The sequence below is a fragment of the Pungitius pungitius genome, chromosome 3 (assembly GCF_949316345.1).
Source record: "Pungitius pungitius chromosome 3, fPunPun2.1, whole genome shotgun sequence".
In the NCBI taxonomy this organism is placed as follows: domain Eukaryota; kingdom Metazoa; phylum Chordata; class Actinopteri; order Perciformes; family Gasterosteidae; genus Pungitius; species Pungitius pungitius.
This window is the reverse complement of record NC_084902.1, coordinates 4,493,274-4,507,129: the sequence shown is the minus strand read 5'-3', so window position 1 is coordinate 4,507,129 and position 13,856 is coordinate 4,493,274. Positions and strand designations below refer to the sequence as shown.

At 46.3% G+C, this 13,856-nt stretch overlaps 1 protein-coding gene across 4 annotated transcripts in view; it reads left to right on the top strand.

Annotated features, from left to right (window-relative positions):
• Positions 1-13,856, top strand: part of dscamb (Down syndrome cell adhesion molecule b) — an 88,491-nt gene that overhangs the window by 54,606 nt on the left and 20,029 nt on the right. For all 4 annotated transcript variants that reach the window (XM_062561097.1, XM_062561098.1, XM_062561096.1 and 1 more), the window contains exons 4-11: positions 1,479-1,625; positions 1,907-2,185; positions 2,623-2,898; positions 3,779-4,075; positions 5,061-5,333; positions 6,504-6,782; positions 7,026-7,145; positions 9,909-10,088. In XM_062561097.1, the coding sequence (XP_062417081.1) occupies positions 1,479-1,625; positions 1,907-2,185; positions 2,623-2,898; positions 3,779-4,075; positions 5,061-5,333; positions 6,504-6,782; positions 7,026-7,145; positions 9,909-10,088 (1,851 nt within the window). The remainder of the gene's footprint in view (positions 1-1,478; positions 1,626-1,906; positions 2,186-2,622; positions 2,899-3,778; positions 4,076-5,060; positions 5,334-6,503; positions 6,783-7,025; positions 7,146-9,908; positions 10,089-13,856) is intronic.

Genomic DNA, 13,856 nt, shown 5'->3' with positions numbered 1-13,856 from the left:
ACTCAAGGCAGCGATGTGAAATGTGGGAGAAACAGTGCAATTATAGCCGTTGTTTTTCGCTCCGATCTTGAGGGGATGATGTTATGTGACCTACGAGAGGTGGCGTGTAATTTGTTGAGCCGCACAGGGAAGAGAAACCTCTGCATCTTCGTGTCCATGCAGTGTATATAGCATCTCAAGATGTCTTATTGGAACGGCTGTTTTCACTGAAAGCCCAACGATAAATATCCAAAACAGCAGATGAATTCACAATCTGCACCACAAAAATGTTGCTTTTGCCCACCGGGCCAACATCTTTTGTATAATATGTCTGAAGAACATATAAAACCCGCAGCTCAGCCTTGTTAAACTTGGCGTAATCACCCGCGGCTGATCTACCTGGACTGCTCCCACGCCGCCACTGTGCGCCCCCTAATCCGAGTCACACAGGACCTCACCAGTCTCATCTTCTTCATAATCTGCATGCAGGTATCAGTGGTTGGATGTGCAGGGATTTTGTTGGACCTTTTATTATGAAAAACATCTTCTCCAGACATGAATTGACCGAGCTCGATAATTCATCACTGCGTTTGTTCACGTACGATGTTGGAATTCACATTTTGTATTTCCATCCCATCGGAAGGGAAAGATGTAGAGTGGATGCAGGCTTTCCCAAAACGTGTCAAACTGTGGAGCGCTGTTTCCTTTGACCCCCGTGACGTCACGGTTCACGTGTTTTTTTCTTCTTCTGGTGGACGCGTCCACATCGGCTGTCTCTCCTCGGCCCTCAAAGGCTCCCCGAGCTGCGTCCGTCTCAGCGCGCCCGCCGCTCTGCACCGGAGAGACAATCTCCTGGAAATTGCTTTTTCGATCAGTTTTGACATCAATCTGTTCCCATGGGAACGGGGGCATTCGTGTGATGGCGGAGTGGAGGGTTTCTCTTCCTTATGGATGTTGACAACCCCACTCAGCCTGGTTTGATCTGCCGAATTAACATAATATTACCCTACATACTGAACTGGCTCTGACAGCCAGAGAGGGATTGGCTCCCGATCCGTTGGCGCCGGGGAGGTTACTGCAACTGGAAAAAGTCAACAACAAGACACTAAAATGTGTTCAGGGTCAAGGATCTGATGCACATATGACTTATGATTTTTTGTTCCCTCATTCGCTGATTTACAGTCTTACTATGTTTGAATCTCATTGGCATCACACAGGATGCCATTTTTTGATTTTGCTTCAGAAAACTCATCTCATGTTGAATTGAAGTGATAACTCCTAAAGGGCTTTGTGTGCTGTGAGAATGAAACTTCACTACAAATTTGCAGTGCACTCTACAAACACCCGATGGAGACAGAAATCCTTCTGTTGTGTCGGGGGGGGAATGAATTCTTCACGCTGTAGACGTTGTTTTGATCCTACATAACAACCACATAACTGCTGCCATTCATGTGTTTCCATTCGCTCTTTTAATCTTTTTTTTTTTTTCTCTCTTCCAGGACAAAGATATCTCATCACATCCACGGGGGCCTTGTACATTCTGGACGTGCTGCCTGAGGATGGGCTGAATAACTACCGCTGCACCACACGCCACCGCTACACCGGCGAGACCCGGCAGAGCAACAGCGCGCGCCTCATTGTGTCAGGTCCGCATTCCTCCTAAAGACCACACTGTCTGCAGATAATGCCATGGATCACACTTGCATATGATCACGGGGAGCAAGTGCACGGTCCGTCCAGTCGGATCGTGCAGACCGATCCACTATGACTAATTTGACCATTGGCTCTCTCTCCTCACCCCCGCACGTAACCAAATAGTCAGTAAATAGAACTCGAATGTGCTCCCAATAATCAATATTGGATTACACTCCTCAAGCGCCTGGCGACGCTCGGCGCTAATTAACTCCACATTCGCTGCTCCTTCCAGACCCCACCAATGCTGAGCCAGGCATCCTGGATGGCTTTGACCAGCGAGAGGTGATGATCAATCATCGGGTGGAGCTGCCCTGTAAGGCCTCGGGCTACCCGGCGCCCAAGTACCGCTGGCTGAAGGACAACAGCCCCCTGGAGCCTGACAGTCGCTTTCGCCAGACCACCACGGGGCTTCTGATAGAGAGCACGCAGCCCAGTGACTCTGGGACGTATGTTTGTGAAGTGTGGAACATTTACGGCAACGCTGAGGTGATGGGGCGCCTGTATGTCAAACGTAAGGGAGCCTATTTACAGCTGGGTTTTGTCTTTGTTAGTTCATTCATTCATTAGCAAGATAAGCGGGAAATACACAAATTACACTTTTTTTCTTAATCAAGTAAAAGTAAAAATTGTGCATTTCTAAAATGTGAGATTTGCTGCTTTGATTACAGTTTTTAGACCTTGTTAGGTAAACAGAAACAACATTTAGGAACTTGTGATTCATCACGTTCTTCTGACTGCCCCCAAAAAACGTAAAATAGACAATTATTTGGATTTCTTGTGCAGTCCGACCAACAGTCCAGATTCCAAGATGGGAAAGTTCCCTTTATAGCAGCGAAAAAAATATTAGTTTGAGATCAGCATGTCTTGCAGTCAATCAAATTGTCATTAAAACCAATCTCTGAAGGCTCCTCTGAGATGACAACACTCCTCTCTTTCCTGTGTGCGCAGAGCCCTTGAAGGCGGTGGTCAGCCCTCGCAAGGTGAAAGGCAGCGTGGGTAGCAAGGTGTCTCTGTCTTGCAGCGTGAGCGGCTCAGACGAGTATGAGCTGTCGTGGTACCGCAACGGCGAGATCATCTACCCCGGCAACAACGTGCGCTTCACCGGGCTGAACCGGGAGAACCTCATCATGGAGGGCATGTCGAAGAGCGACGGCGGAGCCTATCAGTGCTTCGCCAGGAAGGCCAAGATGTCTGCACAGGACTTTGTGCAAGTCATCCTCGAAGGTGAAACGCGTGACGTCCGAAGTGGCGTCGAGCTGTGGCCGCAGGACGCCGTTACAAAGATTGCCACAGACTTCACAAGCACATAGAAACACCACACGAACACACCGCCTTGAATCCAATAGCTTCCCCTGGCAGCGTTGCTCAGGCAACTGTCCTTCTGCGGCCGGGGGGAGCTTTTAAAAGAAGATATTGATAATCTATAATTGTGTGGAACAGATCTAGATTATCAGAGCGGGCACAGACGTTTCAAAGGCCAAACAGCTCTCAGGGTCTCTCAAGCTCCTGGATCACTGTTCATAATGAAAGAATGGTGATTAAAGTCCAGGTTTCTCCCTTTCTTAATGCTGTCTCATTATTATACCAGCTCTCGTGAGAGGAATAGCAAGATTAATTAAAGACAGGAAAACTGCTTCAGTAGGCACGATCATCCGATCGTTACCTTAGCAGGTGACCATGCAGTCAATGAGGCCACGTCGTTGCGCCCACTTCTTATTTTCAGAGAGAACTGGAGAACTGTACGAAAGCATCTGCCAAATCAATGCATGAAAATGTAACGTAACCTCTGTAATAATCTGAAATAAAGAAACTAGAACAAAGAGCAGCTCTTCTGGCTGAAGAGACAAGCTGCTACGAGGTCAAAATAACAGAGTCCACGGGATAAGTATAATGGTGTTGTTTACTCAATGACGTTTCTAGCTCGAGTAATACTTCATAAGCAGAGATCACACTGGGAAAGCAACAGTTAGTCAGCCTCCTCACACGTCCCTACTGGCCAAAGTCAGATTTAAGCGAACAGGCGCCGAACGACGTTGTGTCTGACCGTCGTATTCCCTTCCCTTCTCCACCTCGCCCCCCCCCCCCCCCCCCCCTCCCCTTGCAGACGGCACACCCAAGATCCTGTCCTCCTTCAGCGAGAAGGTGGTGAACCCCAACGAGCCCGTCTTCCTGGTGTGCAACGTCAAGGGCACGCCGCCCCCCCGGTGCTCCTGGTCGCTGGACGACGACCCCGTCATCAAAGACGCGCACCACCACCTGGGCCACTACGAGACCCACGAGGGCCACGTGGTCAGCCAGCTGAACGTCACGCACACCCAGGTGCAGGACGGCGGGGTGTACCGGTGCACGTGCAGCAACTCGGCCGGGGTTGTGTACCACCAGGCTCGAATAAACGTAAGAGGTGCTTGTCAAATCAGCTCCTCCAAGAACAACAATACACATACCTTGTCTGTCTGTCCGTGTGTCCGTCTCTGTCTCTCTGTCCAACTGCAGCGCAGGAAGGTTTTTTGTAGTGTTCTCATTTTTCCAAGTTGACTCTTTTGTTTGCTCAGTAATAATTAAAAGTGTTAAAACCTTTAATGACATTTACGTTTCCTATTGATTTTGCCTCCATTTCTAATTGCTGCTCCTTGTAAACATTTTAATATTGTAGCCTCGTCTTTTTCTCTCAAAATTATTACTGTGCTTCTCCTACATGCCTGTATTTTAGGTCAAATGAATTATCCTGGTTTGCTGCACATAAGCGTATCTGGATATTGGGTTCCAAAATGGGCTGGTTTGTAAATAGCCGGAAGAAAAATATATTTATTTTGTTTGCATGAATACATTATCTCTGGTTTGCTTGTGTGTGTGTGTGTGTGTGTGTGTGTGTGTGTGTGTGTGTGTGTGTTTACCCAAGCAGCCAATTCAACTCTCCGCGAACAGATGTTAAAGCGATTATTCTGTCTCCATTTTGTGAGACACAGAATGTATTACTGCAGCAAGAGCAGACTAATAAGTATCAGTAGTACAGTGTTATCTAAACGCTCTGTTTGCCTTCAGATGGTTAGCACACTTTAATCTGCTTGTCGTTTCTCAGCCTACTGCTTTGAGTTAAGCCTAAACTTCACAAAATCGTCCGTTAAAACGACCAAGAAACGACCAAGCACTTCCTCTCGCATTCGTAAATATTTTAGGGGCTGCGGGGGCGACATGTTCTCTGTTTTGTGTTCTCTGTTTAGCGGTTAACCTTTCTTTGTTTAACTACTACATATATTTTGAAAGTAATAAGTCAGAAATATGTTTCTATTAACAAAAACACCAAAAATAAAGCTCTAGTGATTTGACGTCACTTTCCACTGAATGTCTTTATAGAGGATCTCTTCTCCTTCTCTGTCCCTCTGTAGGTCGCGCAAACATTCGCCCAATGAAAAACATCACGGCGATCGCCGGGGGGGACGCGTTCGTCCACTGCCGCGTGATCGGCTACCCTTACTACTCCATCAAGTGGTACAAGAACTCGGCACTGCTCCCGTTCAACCACCGACAGCGAGCCTTCGAGAACAACGGCACGCTGAAGCTGAGCAACGTGCAGCAGGTGGACGCTGGCGAGTACAACTGCAAGGTGATGGTCCAGCCCAACAAGATGGACTCCCAGAGCGTCCATCTTCGAGTGAGAGGTCAGTCCCGTTGAGTCGCGTTTGCGCCGCCCGACCTCGAGATCTAATCTAGCTTCACCCTTCTGAAAGGTTAAAAAAAAAAACTATGCTCACCAGCACCCCTAAAGCTATCTTTCTCTTCTTTTGTTTAATTGATAAAGATATTAGTGTGTGGAAAATGCAGTTTTATGAGGCATTTTCATTCCCAGTTATAGTGACCTCCTGCCGTGCGCAAACAAGCATTTCCCAAAATGTTAAACTGTTCCTTAAAACATCTTTGACTAATCTGATATTCCTGAGGGGATGAAGGCATCTAAGCACGACAGCGTCACCGTGTCACTTTACAGAACGGAGTGACTGATCCTCACTGTAAAAGGTAATCCTCAAAAGGGCTTCCCCATTATGCTCCATGTCCTTCCCTGCGTGCAGTATGCTAGGTTGTTGTCATTATATTACGCTTTCTAATGGAGCGAGTGTGAGACCTAAAGACAGAGCGATGATACAAAGCAACACTTCCCGGCGGTGCTATAGTGGGCAAGTGCATTTGTTAATTTACTCTGCTCATGCTTGAAATGCGGAAGTGTCTTTGGGGATCCCTGGAGTCCATTATCTCCCCTTTGTTGTGAATTAAATAAGATGCTAAAGTGCTGCTTATTTCAACTCACTGGACACTGAAACACAGATGACTTGTGTGATAGCTGGAGATTTCACCAGAGAATCGACAAATTAAATAGATAGTTATTGTGTAACTGTGTGGTTTTATTATGAATACTTGTTTTCTTCTAAGCAGTGGTCCAGCAATCAGGGTTTGGAGTGGTGGATACAATGTTAGTATGTAGGATGATAGATCAATCAACTCAAAAGTTCAGGTTCAGATTTCTTTTCCCATGCAACCTGAATGACTCACCTCAACGTCATTGCTTTTTCTGCTTCTCTGTGCTCTTCTTTTTTTTTCTGAGAGAACATAATGTTCCAAGCTGAGAACTTATCGCAGAATGTTTTGCTGTTGATGTCTTTTGTGTTCCTCCAGTGGCCTCTTTAAAGCAAGATAGTTAAAAGATATTTTTGCTCTGCTCTGAGAAAAGGACTCCGTATGTGCCACAAAATCCATGAAATGAAATGAAAACGGCCCTTAGAAAAACAATGGTGCTGAAATCCCAGTTGACATTTGTGCCTCTTCCTCCCTGCCAGTGCCTCCCTACATTCAGCCCTTTGAGTTCCAGCGATTCACCATCGGCCAACGTGTCTTCATCCCCTGCGTGGTCATGTCGGGTGACCGCCCGCTGGACATCACCTGGCAGAAAGACGGACGGCCCATCCCCGTCAGCCTGGGCGTGACCGTGGACAACATCGACTTCACCAGCTCGTTGAGAATCTCCAACCTCACGCCCGACCACAACGGCAACTACACCTGCGTCGCCCGCAACGAGGCTGCTGCAGTGGAGCACCAGAGTCAGCTCATTGTTCGAGGTGAGGAAGCTCAGGGGGACAGATTATGTATCTAATGGCACCCTGGTGGACCTCCATAATCTGCAATATGTGTGCAGGTTTTCATTTTAAGCCATCCCTGCAGTGCCCATCTACACTTATTAGTTCCTGCTGTGTGACCGGAGGTAAAACTCGAATGGTGCAGTGTCGAGGCTACGGCTGCAATAAAGAGACCGACGGGATTTCATGTATCAATGTCAACTGTTGAGTTTTGTGCATGTGCAGTTCCTCCTCAGTTTGTGGTTCAGCCCGAGGACCAAGATGGGATCTATGGGAAAACTGTGACTCTGAACTGCTCAGCTGAAGGCTACCCTCCACCCACCATCGTATGGGAGCACTCCAAAGGTACAATAACCACAGCATGCGTTGGTGAACCTGTCGGACGGAAGGGGATGAGTCAAAAAAACAAGTCACGCTTTTAAATACAAACACGGACTAAGGGAGCAGACTGAAGTCTCCTGAGGTACCAGGATGCTCAGTAATAATATCTCTGATTGAGTAAAATGGAGGTACATCCCTCAAGGTAATTAACTCCAGATTCAATAGATGGAGTGTTTTAATTCACTTAATGTTTAACCTTCACGAGACAAACTGCAGTCACGTAACTGTCTTTAGTTCAACAACATTAACACTTACAATGAGTGTGATGGGATTTATTCTTAATGTGTGACGTTCCACTTTGCATTGCCAAGTGACCACCGCTCAACGACTCACCGCAACAATGAACACAGTATTGAAACAAGCTCACGGCTCGAGGGTCGTTTAATCTTCCGTCTCAGTGGTGATTCTGTTCTGGATTGAAGTTAAGTTATTAGAGGTGTCAGCCTTTAGTTTCTAATGAATCCTTTCCCCTGATTTAACCATTCCACGCAAGCTAACATGCGAAAGGGAAATGCAATCATGTGAAAATGATTTGTATTTATTATTCTACAATATCAAACCAAAAATTATTATTATTGACCCGTAAGTTAGCCTCAGGAGTTATCAAATTAAATGATAATTTCGCCAACTGCGTTGCAGCTTTGTGTGCAGCTAGCTGGGTCTCAGCTTGTGTTTCTTAGGCCAGTACAGTAGCATTGCAGGTGAGGGGCGTATGTGTGTGCAATACTCAGACATAAAAGCACACGCTCAGCCATCTGCTCCGTGAACGGCGGGCTGAGCGGTTTGCAGGGTCTCCACCTGCAACCATCAGAGAATCCTAAGAGAGAGAGAGAGCGAGAGAGAGAGAGAGAGACGGGGGAACAGTAGTCCGAGTGATATACAGATGCACACGGAGAGCTTTAGCAGACAGACGGGCAGGGAGGCAGCAGGTGAGTTCGGCCACTTGAGCAGGGCGGATCAAGAGGAGCCCCAGGTGTTTGCTCCATCATCCATATAACCCGGGATGAAAGCCTCAGCAACAGAAGGACAACAACCAATGAGGAGTGGCATGTGTGTGTGTGTGTGTGTGTGTTTGCTCGGCCCCATGATCAAAGGAATGAAAGAATCCGATCTGTTTTTCAGCCTTTGATTGGATTTGTGTGTGCGCGGGCGTGCGCGCGCGTGTGCAGACGAGCAGGCCTTGTGCCCGATTATTACTGTTTGACCATTTCTGGTCAGTGCAGAGATTAGGCTTAGCAGAGTGTTTGTGTGGGCCGTAACGTTAAAAAACAAGCATTACGCATCCAGCAGGAAGTGCCCCATCGCTCCGCCGCCGCCGCCGAGGCGTGTCGCTGTTCCTTCCAGGCCTAAAGTATTTATGCCCATCTTTCCCCGTTCCAACTCATGTTGTTGTTCAAAGAAGCAATGAAAGTCACCCCCAGAACTAAAATACACCCAGGGTAGGTGGCTCGGGAAGCCATTGTCTCATTTGTTGCAAGCCGGAGAGAATGCCTGTTTGCGCGTGCTTTCACTGCAACAGGAGTACGAGCCAGATGAGTGTCTCTGGGAGATCCGCAACAGTAAGTAAAGGTCAACCGCTATTAGCATAATGACTAGCACCATTTGGATATGCAAAGACTCCCTCCCTCCCTCTACCTCCGCTCCCCCGCCGGAGCCAGGGGAGCAGGAACAAAGTCACCACTTGACCCTTTGCTAGCCACGGCCACTTGACTGCATTCTAATTAAAAAGCAAAAAACCCACAGCGCACTAAATAGCCTAATCTCTACACGCTTACTTTAACACGAGCTAATGCAACGTCTGGCTCGGCTCACACATTTGTTTAATACTACATGAGCAAGGTGGGATACAGTGCTTTCATCACTACAGGAGCAGGCTGCTCCGAGGATGTTCGGCTTCATTATTTATGAAGTCGGTGACGTTTCCTGCGGACTTTGCAGAATATTACAATGTGTCGTTTAACAATAGAAAAGGAGTAATTATATATCATTTTCTATTAAAAAGATAGGTATTAATTCCACGCAGGCGAGAATATGTCAGAGATGCCGAGTCCAATTATTTCAGCGACGCTTCGGCGAAGGACACCAAGCGTCAGTCGTACTGGACTGAAGAATCGAGGGAAGGGGGCACCAGAGATTTACCCCCCCACGGTTCTCTTAATCTGACAAATCCGCGCATGTGGGATAAACAAGCGCATTTATGCGGTCGATGCAACTATTTATTCCGGATCAAGTAAATCAACAAACATTCGCAAAGATTCGACGCACAGGAGTAAACATTCCGGGAGAAGAATCCATGTCCGGCTACGGCAGCAATGCAAGACCCCCTCGCCCCCCCCCCCGCGCTGCTCTCCTCCCGCCCGTTGTTCCCCTGCACCAATCTGCCGCCTTGTTAAACACGAGCATTATGTCTGTTCTGATTGCATCACACCGGCAGCTCGGCCCCGCTTCGGCGTGCTCGGCAGTTTAAGGATTTAAAGCCTGGCGTTAAGAAACACGTTTACAGTCCTTCCCTAAATCTGACAGGCTTTGTCATCAAATCTGTAAACAGAGACGCGTGGTCAAATGAATGCTCGCACACAAACACACACACACACACACACACACACACACAGGAGATCAGCTTACTGCCAAGCACAGTGACCAATACACAGGGATGTAGGGTAGGAGCAGTAGAAGGAGTTTTCTCCTTGTTTACGGTGTTGTTTTTGCTCTGCTCCTTTGTCTCAGGCGCCGGCGTTCCCCAGTTTCAGCCCATCCAGCTGAACAGCGGATCTCGCGTGCAGCTGCTGAGCAACGGCTCGCTGCTGATCAAACACGTGCTGGAAGACGACAGCGGCTTCTACCTGTGTAAGGTCAGCAACGACGTGGGAGCCGATGTCAGCAAGTCCATGTACCTCACCGTGAAAAGTAAGAGCCTGCGACCGAGGCGCGATCAATATCAGCTGATGGGCAGTAATGGTCGTGTGTTTGAATCGTCTGCGTTCCAGCGTTAACCAAAGAAACAAAGCGAAGGGGAGGGAGATTCGATAGTTCACGGTGAACAAACTTGAGTTTCAGATTCAGGCCCCAAAATGCTTTGAAGGGGCCTGACTTCCAGGCTGGCCCAAATAAAGAAAGAAAACATGATTTAGTACGATTTCTTTGCACAAACGTATGTGCGAAGGGCTGGTGTACATAAACACGTGGCTGGTCTTGTGTCAGTGGTCCCGACTGCCGGGCTCTCTTGCCTCCAGTGAGGCATTAGCACGTAGCTCCCCCGTGGCGCTAGGAGTGGCTCCTCATCTCCATGGCGCTTGGATGCGAGCGGGGCTTATGTTCCCGTTGCTACTGTTATCAAACGGGATCCCGAGGAGCCCCGCTGACATGCAGCCCTCTTTCTGTCTCTTCCTCTTTCTCGCTGCTCACCAGCGCAGAGTCTGAGATAAAGAGCATGAACGTGAAGAAGAAACACAAGGATCTGACACATTTGACTTGCTTAAAAGAGATGTAATGGAAGTTGAAAGTAACCCTGGACTTCTGACCACTCTATACACTAATCTCCTTCTGGATAAATCAGCTCTTGTTATCATTAACCCCGGCTGGCATTGCAGTGCAGTGTCACTGTAATGAAGCCTCGCAGTGCACGAGGTCGGGAGCTGCCACTGTGTGAAGTTGTCAGCGTTGCAGCAGGCTCGGAGAGGAACGCGCTCTCTGTGTTTCCATTGGTCCGCTCGCCGACTGTAGCGTACAGTTGCTATGCAGCAAGTTGACCCGCGGCAGTACTGACCTTTTTTTTCCCGTGCAGGGAGCCGTGTGGATGCAGCTACGGAAGGCCCAACTCTCTGTGGCCTTTCTAACTCCAAAGACATCCTTTATTTATTCAACATTAGATCATTTAAGATGTAACGGTCTTGTGCAGCACAAGTGTGCATTTTTTCGTGCCATGTTTTTCAGCGTATTTACAAACCTCCGCTATTCCAATGAGTCCTTCACAGTCAAAAAGACTCACCTCAAACAGAGTGAAATGACATGGATGAGTCTTCATTGCTCTTTGAAGTCAGTTGTTCCATTGACCAAAGTAAAGATGGAGTGACTGAAACACAGAGCGAGAGAGAGAGAGAGGTTTGACCCGCCGAATGCACTCTGCTGTTGCTCTAGGCTTCAGTTTCATGCTGTACTCGGCTCTATCAAAGGGAATTTTGACAGCCTTAGTGCTAAATAATGTAAGCCTACTTCTCATAACTGCTAGTTCCATTAACACGAACTATAATGTTAACATTATTTTCTGCTTTTATTATTCATATTGTTTTCTTCCCTTTGAGATTAATTTGTAAATGTTCCAGTAATTTTATGAAAATATACTGAGTTGTAAGTTTCTTACCACAGAGATGAACAATAGAATATTGGATCTAGAACTAAAGTGCATTGCTTCTCAGTGAATATTTCTCTTTCTGTTTTATGTGCACACTGACACACTGATGCCTCATTTAGTCACTTGTTAGCTACAACCTTGTTAAGGTATTTCAAAGTTTTCAAAATTCATGAGTGAGGCGCATTTTATATGGGAGAAGAAAACATCTCATAAGACCCATCGTGTGCCCATTTTACATATTTTGGTCTAAATACCTCAAGGATCATTTAAAACAGCACTCTTTGTAAACAGAGGGACCTGTTTTGAGTGCCTGTTCCTTTAAATGCTAACGATGACGCAACCAGTGTAACTTGGTTCATTGTGCATTTTGAGGAAAATTAAGAGACGCGGAGAGAAAGTCTTTCTGTAAACTGTATACAATCAGAATTATAAAAATAATAATTAGCATTATATCAATACCGCTGTACTGTACTGGCTCTAGCTACAATAGAAGCTAAAATCTCTCCACCAACATCTGCAGAATCGTAAATACCGGGGCTAACGCCGTGCTAACAGTTCCCTTGTGACGTCACCGCAATATGTCGTCATCCGTAGCGCCCGAATGTGGATTAACTGCATGTGAGCACACTTCCCCTTTTTAACACTCTGTCCATTTACTCCCGAATCAAATTTCTCTCGCGGTGTCATTTAAAACCTCCCAAGTCAATTATGATTCAGTTAGCATTGACGGAACAATTCACAGCACTGGAGCCGGCTGTAAGTTCTTTGGGTCCTTGGCCCGCTGCCGTCGGGCTGCTCACTCGTTACACGCTGGTCACTCAGCGACGGATCACATTTCATGCCCTTTAAACCCCAAACTGTACTCGTACACGCAGGATGTAAAAGTCTGCTCACTTGCACTTTTTGCTTTTTTCAATCGTACAGAATCCTTCTGATGCCCGTTATATTTGACTTTTCTATTCATTTGAATTGTTTATATATTATTCGTGGTGCATTCTGTTCATTCTGCTTGTGTGTAACGTGTGGACATGTGTGTGTGTGTGTGTGTGTGTTTTACGAGGCTCTGGAACTCTTGAGTGCATTTCAGCCTCATTTAAATCCGTCAATACTTCAATTAGAAGCCGACGAGGGGACTCGAGGGAAGAGCAGTACGCCGCGCGTTCCGCTGCTCGTGTGCACTCTCCGTCTGTCTTTTTTTTTTCTTACATTTTCAGCAGGGCAAGAAAGATTAAAAAGATAAATGAGAAATTATTTGTTTCATTTTATAGCCTTTTCCATTTGATAGCAGCTGTTTGCGTAAATATCCCATCGCCAACAAGAAAGCGTATATTTATTCACCATTTACAGACCTCTTTATCGGCTTCATTGAATCACTCTTCTAACAAAACAGATATTATATTAATTGTTATAAAAATCATGTTTCATTGTGTGGATTTTGTTGTTTGTTTGTCCATAGAGTAGTTCTGGTTATGTACTCGCTAGGTTATGTCTTTTTATTCATTCTCTCATAAAAACAAACAAGCAAACGTGTAAGAAATGGATTAAATAAAACATGTGTTTACTCTATAATGTAATTTAATAATAATGTAAGAGGCAAAGCTAGTTTGTGTACCACTTTAGCCTATATTCGACATCATGTGACGGCTGCCTCATTTATACAATGCAACGACATGTGATTTGTCATTTCAAAACTAGTCAGTTGGAAACATCAAGGTGTCAATCATGGCGTCAACTTTAACTTAATTAGCTACTTAGCTACCCCTGATAAAATCGACTGCCTAATTGGCCATCAAATAGTTATCACTACATATTCTCGCCACCTCATTGTTGCTTCTATTTAATCTGCAGATGTAAACCGTTTTACCACCGAGGTTATCCGTCAACGGGTCCAGGCGAAAGAGGAAGTTGACCCAAATGGTTTTATTAAAGAACATCCGATCCACCTGAGCACCTTCTCCTCAGTCTCCTCTGTCTGCCCCCTTCTCTGCTTTCTCCTTCTCCCTTGTCTCCCTTCTTCCCACCCTCTCCTCTACCCGTGTTTTATTACCAGGCCCCTTTAATATCGCTGGATATTAAAAAATATACATCAACCAAGCAATTATGGGCTATCAAAAAGAATAGTTTCAGCCCGAGGCCGGGCGAGTGCTGCGCGGTAGATGCATGGAGATGAGACCAGGCCGCAGCTCAGCGTGGAAGCACAACCAAGATCAGCCGAGATCGTAGGACATTTCAGAAAAAACATGTTTCATTCTCACATACTAAAGACAGGAAGAACGAAACTCTCATTCAAACATGTATATTCATATTCCTATACTGCTCTTACC